At 36.1% G+C, this 11,060-nt stretch overlaps 1 protein-coding gene across 1 annotated transcript; it reads left to right on the top strand.

Annotated features, from left to right (window-relative positions):
- Positions 1-2,211: 2,211 nt before the first annotated feature.
- On the top strand, positions 2,212-3,580 carry LOC117315125 (L-xylulose reductase-like; the record flags this gene model as incomplete). Its single annotated transcript, XM_033869268.1, has 1 exon — positions 2,212-3,580. A coding segment is annotated over one exon (750 nt), but the record flags the coding sequence as incomplete, so codon positions are not given.
- Positions 3,581-11,060: the final 7,480 nt, after the last annotated feature.

Here is an 11,060-nt window from a genome sequence, read left to right as displayed (position 1 = left end):
TCTCAAAAATAAACATGTTAATAAATGTGATAACTTGATCAGTGTAACCGACTATTTATTCAGACTTTGACGACAATGTTTACAAACTTGGGAAATGAATGACGGCCCATTTTTTTCCGTTTTCTTTTTGTTGTGATTTCGATTCCGCTTAGAATAGTGTGTAACAAGCTGGTGTCATAATTACAATGAACGGGGTCAGAGTCAGAAATTCCATTTGTGGGAAATATTAATCACCAAGGAAGAAATTATATTCATATGAATGAACGGCGTGTGGTGAGGATCTTGATCTGAAATTTAATTACTCGTACACATAGCTACGGGTATCGGAGATCTCTGATACAAACTTTCAATAGAAGGGGCGTGTCCTGTCAGTGTACTTGTAGGTCCAATTGCCACGCCCCTTGTTGCGTTTTAAATGCTTTACCTTTGAGGTTCATAAAGTTATCAGATAATTGATATGCTCCCCGCATTAAGGGTTTGAAGCTCCTTGTTTCAATTGTATCTCTGTTTATATTGGTGTTCTCAGCCATACGAGAACATAATGTCCCCGCGTGACAAACTCGATGTTGCGTTCTGTTTGTACACTCGTACGTACGTTCACATGGTCACTTTTTGTTAGCGCCCTAATGACTTCATTTTCAATCGATTTCGTTGAAATTACAGATACACTGTACTGGTCAAGTATAGGAATACCTCTAACAGTTTGTATTTAAGGGCACCAGGGTCACGGAGATCACTGTTACTATTTATAGAAAGTCTTTGTCAGCGCTATAGTAATTATATTTTTATTTGTCAGTTCTTCAACGACTTAACTATTTAGTCCTGTTTCAGGTCACGTGAGTATACCAACATATGTTAACACATGTTTTGTTTGTTTTATGTTGTTTGCCTATTTTTACTCACTTTTTGGTCCTCGTTTAGCGTTTATGACGTTAACAATTCATACCTTACTTAGGTCACCTGACACGAAGCCTCAATTGACCTATTCTGATCGCCTTTTGTCCAGTGTCGTCCGTCGTGCATAATGGACAATTTACATTTTTGGCTTCTTACTCGCCAAGAGGCCTATAGGGGCATGTTTTTTTAATGCTGGGAATCAGGGATATCCAGTTTGTTCAAATGAATGACCTTGACCAACTTTCAATGTCACAGCGGTCAAATACTTTAAAACATTTCAACGACTTCTCAGTAACCACGAGCCCCAGGGTTTGCTGACATTGGGTCAGCAGCATACAGGATGGAAAGACTGTAAAGTTTGAACCTTGACCTGTTTACAAGGTCACATTGATGTAATGTGCTACAATCTTCAAACGACTTCTCAAATACTAAGGGGAAACGGGAGGTCCTTTGGGCAGGCATGTAACAAAACAAATAAATGTTTCACCTTAGTAGTTGCTACTCCTGCTTATCGCTCAGTATTTTGGGAGTGGGCCGATTGGTTCGCCCGTTGTCAGTAGAATGTGACCGGATTGGGTGTACTACTGGATGTCTTTTGCAGTATGCTTCAATGAGATAGCATTATAAATCGGCAAAAGTTCCGGCCTGTTACAGGGTGATTTAACACGGACATACCGCAGCCTTCCAAAACACACACATACGCACTGACAACACGCATGTATGTCGCACGCACGGGAGGCCGTCCTTAAATGACCTTAACTGTTAATAGGACGTTAAACAAACTAAACCAAACCAAAGAGTTTCACATTAAACCCACTTTAGGCCAAAATGGGTAAAATCAACACGCATGTAAACTGAATAAACTGAAATTTCAAACAATCATTCTCTCAAGACCCCAAAATCTCGAATCAAATACTCTTCATAGGTGGCAGAGTCTTCATAAAGTGCTGTATCAAAATTGTGAATTTCATGACCCTGGGGTCTTGCGATTTCTCCTGTGGAGGGAATAAACTTTACGATAGTTGATATAGGGAAATCGCATTTTTATTTGTTTTATCTGTTTTGGAAGTAATTTATATGGAATTGGTAGTTTTGGAAGTATTTTGATGGTATGAAAATATTGACCCGACTGACCCCAAGAGGTTGATGAAGGAGGTCAAAAAGTGTTAACCTGACAGAATTATTTCAATATTCAAGAGACCCTTAAGGCTCATTTCTTGTTTGATTAATGCGTGTTAAGCGACTCATATGCCTCTTGTTTTACCAACATGTAAGATAACGTGCTTGCTATAATTGCGTATCAACTCATTGTTGTATTTTCTTTGTTACAGGAGAGTAGCGAACGCTTTGGCGGGTAAAAAGGCCATTGTGACCGGTGCCGGACGTGGAATAGGCCAGGCCATTGCACATGTGCTGTACAAGGAAGGAGCGCAGTTAACGACCGTCAGTAAAACCAAAGAAAACCTAGAGATACTCCAAAAGGAACTTCCTGGTATAGAGACAATTTGTGTGAATTTGCGAGACTGGGATTCCACCAGGCGATCTCTAGGTAACTTACCTCCCTTTGATATCCTCGTTAATAACGCCGGGTTTGGGTTGTTGGGGAAATTCGTCGACATCCAAAGGGAGGCAACTGACAATATGATCGATGTGAATATAAAAGGAATGATTAACGTGACACAGATAATAACTTCCGGTATGATCGCGGAAGGTAAAGGTGGCGCTATAGTCAACATATCTAGTATAGCTTCACATCGGTCGCTTCGTGACCACACTGTGTACGCCGCTACCAAAGCAGCAATTGACGCGGTTACCCGAAATTTGGCGAAGGAACTTGCACCCCACAAAATCCGAGTCAACTCCGTCAACCCATCCTATGTCAGCACGGACATGACGAAACAAATACCGGAAGCTGCTGTCGAGAAACTACGCCTGCTTACACCTACTCGAAAATTGCTGACGTCACAGGAGGTTGCAGAAGCTGTTTTGTTTCTCCTCGATGGATCGGCTTCATCTATAAATGGTGTGAATCTTCTATTGGACGGTGGCTATACTGCTACATAGGTCGGAAGTACATTTTAGTAAGACAACATTATTAATGGTAGAGAAATCACTAGAATTTGGAATATGGTGGGAGATTTCGTCTTTCCCTTAGATGGAGCAAATTAAGCTTCGTAACTAGACTGGTTCGGAAAAATGGACTCGTCATTTCCGTTTCATATATGATCGGAATTGACTTAACGTGTCAAAGTATGCTAAATGCTGGCACACAAAAATAAAAAATAAAAATAAAAGTATGGACCAATCAAATACAGGACAAGATTTATGCCAGCGAACACACACTTTGTCGGGAGGTAAATACAGAGAGAAAAAGAAGGAAATCCTTCAGTGGAGCCCATTCAACAATGGATTCTGATCGCTATTTGAGTTTGTTTCGAGTGACGTTTTTCAGCTGGTGTTTTTATAGATGTATACATGTATATGTATATTTGTTTAATGCATTTCTATAGATAACTCGTCTTATCTGAGGAGTCATTGCCACTTTTCCCGTCTCCTACATATTTCCTATATTAAGTGCTGACGTTGTAAATGACACACCAGTGTCTACATCTGTTGTAATTTGTTTCTAGACAGAACCAGTAGTGTACAGTTTATCGTGAGTTAATAAACGAAACACAAACGTGGTTGTTGTAACTGTACTGTGTCTAATAGTATATATGTTTAAGGTACGAAAAACATCGAGTTCCACAGGGTCACGGAACAGACTGTGACATATTAAGAGATAAACAAACAAATAAACAAAAGAGATATTTTATCAACATAAACGGCATAGTTTAAATGCTGGTGTTTATAATATAAAACTGCTGGTGAAATAAATGAACGAACTAATGTGTTTCAGCACAGATAACAAAATGATATCAGTCTGAATAATTTTAGTGATAATACCATGCGCGTAGCCAAGTTATTTTGTATGTGTATGCAGAGAAATGCAATTAGGGGTGAATGAATACCGTATTATTTAAGTCCGTCATTTAACGATGTTCGAATAGTTATGTTGTTAGTTTTCTTGAAGCGATGAGCCTTGTACAGCATTTAGAATGATAATTTGTGTTGACTTTACCCTTATTTTGCACGATTGGAACACGTTTACATAATGTCCGAATATCTGTTCAATAACCATACGTACATAACCATAGTCCATTTGGGCAAAGCAATACCTTTCCTGTGGGAAGGGTTGTAAAAGAAAGAAATCAAGACCAAAAACCTGAGATCAACCTTATATTTGGGATGATCATTGCGACAATGGGTGATGTTTTCATGACGGTATGTGTAGGTAAAATACATGTATATATAAAAATACAGTTGTAGTTTTAAAAGTTCCAGTAAAGTCGAATTGAATTTAATTTAAATGAATCTTTCAACTGTACCGGTGATCATAACACAGCACTACATGTGTTTTAGAGTTAAATTAAAAGTTGGAATTATAACGATTACCATTATACTCAGATAGGGGTTGATTGACGAGGATTAATGTCCTTGTTCCGGTTATAGCCGAGAGTAGGACACTCTCTCAGATAGGGGTCAGAGTTCAGAAGCTTAACTACTAGGGAACTGTGTTCATGTGACAACCCAGGCAAGCCAGGAAAACCACACTTGGTCTCGTTTGGAGACGTTAATCCCACTATTTAGCAGCCTTCATATATAAGGCAAAACATCCGTGACAGCGTTGGTGTGCAAACCTAATGATTTAAATATACATTAATTTACTAATTTCATTGAAGATCAGACAGAGGGTACATATATAATATCAAAATCTGTAAATTTGAAAATTAGATTTCTATGTCTATCTGCGTTCAGAAAGTTGTGTTTCATTATATTCAATAACATTCCTAAGCATATAGTAAAGTAACGTTCACCTAACGTTTGAAAGCAAAACGATTTCCTTAAAAGTATTGATTCATTTCTGCATCTTACCAACTGTCATGTAGTTAGGAAAATTCCAATAATGAATTTTATACTCTATGCGCATATATAACTCCGGATTAGTTTTTTTGGTTAATGTTTTATAATTCATTTTAAGATTAACAGTAACAAATATGTAAATCAGACTTCACCCTGGTTTCCTGTTGTTAGTAGTCCTTTATAGTAATGGCACCACAGGGAGGATGGTGGGCTAGATCAGACCCCAGAAAAAAATTAAATGTTGCTATGCCCAAATTTTAAATCATATTTAAATGAGCAATTTAATATGTAAATGAGATATTATCTCCAATTTTCACTATTCGCTGATTCACTACATGTATGTTTGGCAATAGATGATAGGCGCTTATTTTACTTTCCTTAATTGAGAAAGTATCAGATTATTTTTTCTACAAGTTTCATGCAATTTGTGCCGAAATACACACACACGTATTTGAAAAAAAGTTTTTCTCGTGTATAATTGTTATATTGGAATGTGTTAAATTAGTAATTCTATGTTGTATTGTGTTCGGCATATTATCGTGAAAACATATCTTATATAAGATAATACATTTTAAGGGATAGGAGATCTAACAATGCTTGATAGTTTACATTCAGCACGTATCTGAATATAGCTGTTAGATTGTCTGACATGTGTAAAAGAGCTTTCAGATACTCCTTTTCCTCGTGGAATCAATTGAAATCTTTTTCCTGAAATGGTTTTACATGTAAGTCTAACTACAAAAAGCAAATACGTGTACTTGAGACATATTTAAAAACATAATATGTTTAGTATAAAAAAGATAATCTGAATTGTATAAAATAAATATGTATTGTAAAAGGTAATGGTAGGAGCGATAAACAGAAGAAAATTAGGAGAATTTAGAAAATAATTTGCTCTATTCTGAAGGTACAATACCAAATAGACTGATTGATCAAGACAAGAGAGGTGGAGGACGCCAAACCGGAATCAAGTTAATAATTATTTAGTAGAATAAAGTTACAAAAAATCTTATTGAATTATTCTATTTTTTTCTTTTAATTTAAGTTTCCTATATTTAGGACTTAATGTTTTTGTATCAAAGCTCATCTTAAACTTATCGAAACACTTTAAAGTATATATTAAGTTTTTAAGTCTATATTAGTACAGTCAAACTTCGATGTTTCGAAGTTCAAGGGATTAACAGAAAAACTTCGAAACAGCGGGACTTCGATTTATTCATGGTTGACAATAAATCGAGGTTTTCTTGATAATGACCATATCTGTTAACGTTACATGTCATCGGTGTCATTCGTGTCGATCGTCGCCTGTCAGGCTCGCATCGAAATGTTTATATGTATATATGTCTGGCATTTTTTTATTTGACAACTAATTTTGAAATTATTTGGATTTATTTTCAAACACAAATACACTTCAGGCATACATCCTACACACAGGTGTTCTTTTCTTTATATAAACATAAACCGAATATTCAATTAGCATATCCACAAAGATCAGGTTAGCCTTGTTTATACCGAGAAGTCACGCATCTACAGTTGTGAATCACCAGCTATGGCGTAGCGTTATTAAAGTTGTTCTAATACACTTGTCATCCCTAGTTTGATTGACGGGTAACGTAATCATAGATTCTGTTCTATATATAGAATTATGTTTGTTATGTTTCACGATTATATTCAGTAGTACCGACCACTCAAAGTATAGACCGAAAATCGAAGTGCACTTTTTAGTGATTTCCATTCATAAGTTTTCATATTTTCGTTTGATACAGCCATCGACCAATGTCCAAGTAGTTTAGTTTCTTATTGGTTTAAAAATAACCCACATAACCTAGCCGTCTTAAAATTCCCTATGTCCTAGCTCAATATTGTTTGGTCCAAACTGTCAATCATTCAATTAATCAATCAATCGATTAATTTTATTAGTTGAATTCGTATTAAAATAAAACATAAGGAGTTTGTTGTTGTTCCAGCAGCTAACATAGAACAGTGAGCATATACCACATCAAAGGAATTTTGGATTACATTTCATACTTGCATGTTTTAAAGGTTTAACTCGCCGCCAAATAGAATGTTTACTGAGGGGGAATGCACTTTGAAACGTAGAAAAGTGCCGACTAGGCAAGATACTGTGGCATTATGACTGGATTATATTTATTTTTAATTTCATTGTATAGATATTACATAGCATAGTACAATAAAATCATTTAAATGTCGCCATCGTTCTTTTTTATTGAAGAAAACCGCTTTTAAAATGTTGTTTTGATAATCCTCTATAACTCTCAAATTAAACTAATCTCATAAAATGTGTATTTGAATATAATACTAAGTACATCCAGATGTTTGTCAAGGAATTAGAACACACATTTTTAACGAACCAATGCGTTTTAATGGGAGGAATGTTGGATGGCATAACACGAGTTACCTCCCTTAGAATACCTGCCATTCAGGCTAGGGAATATTGACTACCGTTTACTATCACAAAGTGACAAATCATGGCACAGCCTCGAAAACACACACGCATGCATCTCGTCCAGTGGGGAATGTTTTGTTTTGTTTTTGGTTGTATTTGTTTAACGTCCTGTCAACAGGTAATGTCATTCATGCATGCGTAACCCTAGCTGTTGATAGACATCAAGTACATGTAGAGTACTACGACACTTCTGTACCGGAAGGATTCCTCAATGTTAATGTTAACAAAAGAACAAGTCAGCTATAGTCTACCACTAGAGAAAGGAACATATAAATTAAACGTAAGGAAATATGCATTTAAAGAAAGAGTGGTCAACCATTGGAATTCTCTGCCAAGTGATGTCGTCACATCACTGACACTGAAAACATTGGAAGCCCGGCTGGTGAGTACTGAGAACAACCAGAATGCTTTTTCAACCATGAAATAGACAATGATGAACATTTCCACTGTCGGGAGAACATTTGATCTGGACATATAGGCCCGCCGTTATGTAGAAACATATCTGCCTACAAATGAAAATAATTTTAAATGCGTCCTTAAGTATCAGTGTCCTTAGTATGATCGTGTGTATGACTCAGTGTAAGTTATAATCCAATCTGACATGAGTTGATATTCATTCCCGTGTTCTCGTTAGGGAATAGTCTTTTCAAGATGGCAGGTCATCAGAGGATACTGTATGTAGTGTATCTAATAGCTACACAATCAATCATTTATATGAATAACCTGACTGACACAAGTACAAAGTCGAAATCAGACACGTTCAAAATTTATGTCACAACATTTATCAGCTTCTGTTTCTTTCATAAACAATTTAAATGTATTAGATAGATAAAATATTTCTATTGTTAATACGTTTTACGAATACACGTCCAGGAAAACTTTTAAGTAACATAAGTTTAAACAAACTGAAGTGCTGCCTATCCTATACATACAATTAAAGAAGAAGAAAGAAACACAGCTGTATGGAAATATTGTCTATGAAGTATGTAGCTCCCCCCCCCCCCCCCCCCCCCCGGTTATATTCGATCTCCTTAAGATAGATTTAATCTCAAGTTGAAAACGTACATACATACATGTACATCGTAAGAATGTTACTTATTTTACTAAATATGACTCATCATTGTCACTTCAGGTGTTAACGGTAAACTGATTTAATAGGTGTAGTGATGTCCCCCTTTTAAATTTCTATTGTGTGGAGTAGTTTTCAGTTTTTAACCAATGGTGTATCGGCCTTATTACCGTCTCCTCTAAGAAATCAGAAATAGAATATGGAAGCGATTACTCAGACCAATTTTTTCTGATATATGTGATAAATGTGGATGATTTTTTTATGTGTGTGATTTATGTGGAAAATGAAAGTTACGTGCATTTTATATACAAAACGAAAGTAGCCGTGTTTTCCAAACACCTGTTTACTTGGAATTAATTGTCATGATTATAATGTACAGTAACACACAGCGTGGACATCTATTGGTAAGTTTATATATAGTCTGATGATAAAATTACATTTTAGTGAGTGTCTGAACGATTTTATATTTGATAAAACCTATTGAATGGTTACATAAATGTCAGTAAGATTGTTCTATGTTTACAGCCCCAAGTGTATGTTATAGCAAGTACACACTATTCGTTATCACTGTCTACCGGGATACAAGCTCTAGTATATTAATAATCTGGTGTTAATATTTCAAGGAATGAATTGATGCTACTTTTAACGGTAAGTACAACATAATGATATTGAATCGAGACACAACCTTACGACAGTATTACAGTTATTTCTCATGTCGTCTTATTAGCGGTATCGTGGTCGTGTACAACAGAAAGGATGATAATATTGTAAGTATAGATAATACCAAATTATTTTCACCATATATAGCTATCAAAATTATCAATTAGTGATTTTTCTATCTGATAATTACGTGTCCATTTCATTTTTAAAGCATACATTAATAAATATGACCTTACTTCGTTAATTGGACTCAAACTACATGTATACCAAATATGTTTGATATTTCTGTTGTCATGTCTATATAGCATTATAACATACTTTATTTTACGTATGTGTAGTTATGTCTGTTGTGTTAACAAACCCTGATACTGAACCCTTAGATTACCTATTGTATTGTACTTTTAGTTTGGGTTATAACGTTAGCAATTGAGGTCAGGAGGTCATATCAAGGTCGTATTACAACATATATGGTTCCTGTTCAGTAGATTTTATATAAATACACAGAGATAAACACTGCCTTAAACCGTATATTACACACGTAACATACCAGGAATTACAGTCATGTCTTACCAGGAATTACACACGCTTTTTACCAGTGTTTACACACATGTTTTACCAAGAATGACTTGCGTGTCTTACCAGGGTTTACACACATATCTTACCCGGAATTACACACGTTTTTACCAGGGTTTACACACATATCTTACCCGGAATTACACACGTTTTTACCAGGGTTTACACACATATCTTACCCAGAATTACACACGTTTTACCAGGGTTTACACACATATCTTACCCGGAATTACACACGTTTTTACCAGGATTTACACACATATCTTACCCGGAATTACACACGTTTTTACCAGGGTTTACACACATATCTTACCCGGAATTACACACGTTTTTACCAGGGTTTACACACATATCTTACCCGGAATTACACACGTTTTACCAGGGTTTACACTATTATCTTACCCAGAATTACACACGTTTTACCAGGGTTTACACACATATCTTACCCGGAATTACACACGTTTTTACCAGGGTTTACACACATATCTTACCCAGAATTACACACGTTTTTACCAGGGTTTACACACATATCTTACCCGGAATTACACACGTTTTTACCAGGGTTTACACACATATCTTACCCAGAATTACACACGTTTTACCAGGGTTTACACACATATCTTACCCGGAATTACACACGTTTTTACCAGGGTTTACACACATATCTTACCCAGAATTACACACGTTTTTACCAGGGTTTACACACATATCTTACCCAGAATTACACACGTTTTTACCAGGGTTTACACACATATCTTACCCGGAATTACACACGTTTTTACCAGGGTTTACACACATATCTTACCCGGAATTACACACGTTTTACCAGGGTTTACACTAATATCTTACCCGGAATTACACACGTTTTTACCAGGGTTTACACACATATCTTACCCGGAATTACACACGTTTTTACCAGGGTTTACACACATATCTTACCCGGAATTACACACGTTTTTACCAGGGTTTACACACATATCTTACCCAGAATTACACACGTTTTACCAGGGTTTACACATATATCTTACCCGGAATTACACACGTTTTTACCAGGATTTACACACATATCTTACCCGGAATTACACACGTTTTTACCAGGGTTTACACACATATCTTACCCGGAATTACACACGTTTTTACCAGGGTTTACACACATATCTTACCCGGAATTACACACGTTTTTACCAGGGTTTACACACATATCTTACCCAGAATTACACACGTTTTACCAGGGTTTACACACATATCTTACCCAGAATTACACACGTTTTTACCAGGGTTTACACACATATCTTACCCATAATTACACACGTTTTTACCAGGGTTTACACACATATCTTACCCGGAATTACACACGTTTTTACCAGGGTTTACACACATATCTTACCCAGAATAACACACGTTTTACCAGGATTTACACACATATCTTAC

The sequence above is a fragment of the Pecten maximus genome, chromosome 17 (genome assembly GCF_902652985.1).
Source record: "Pecten maximus chromosome 17, xPecMax1.1, whole genome shotgun sequence".
In the NCBI taxonomy this organism is placed as follows: Eukaryota; Metazoa; Mollusca; class Bivalvia; order Pectinida; family Pectinidae; genus Pecten; species Pecten maximus.
Note: the sequence above shows the minus strand (reverse complement) of the source record. Positions and strands in the feature narration are given on the sequence as shown.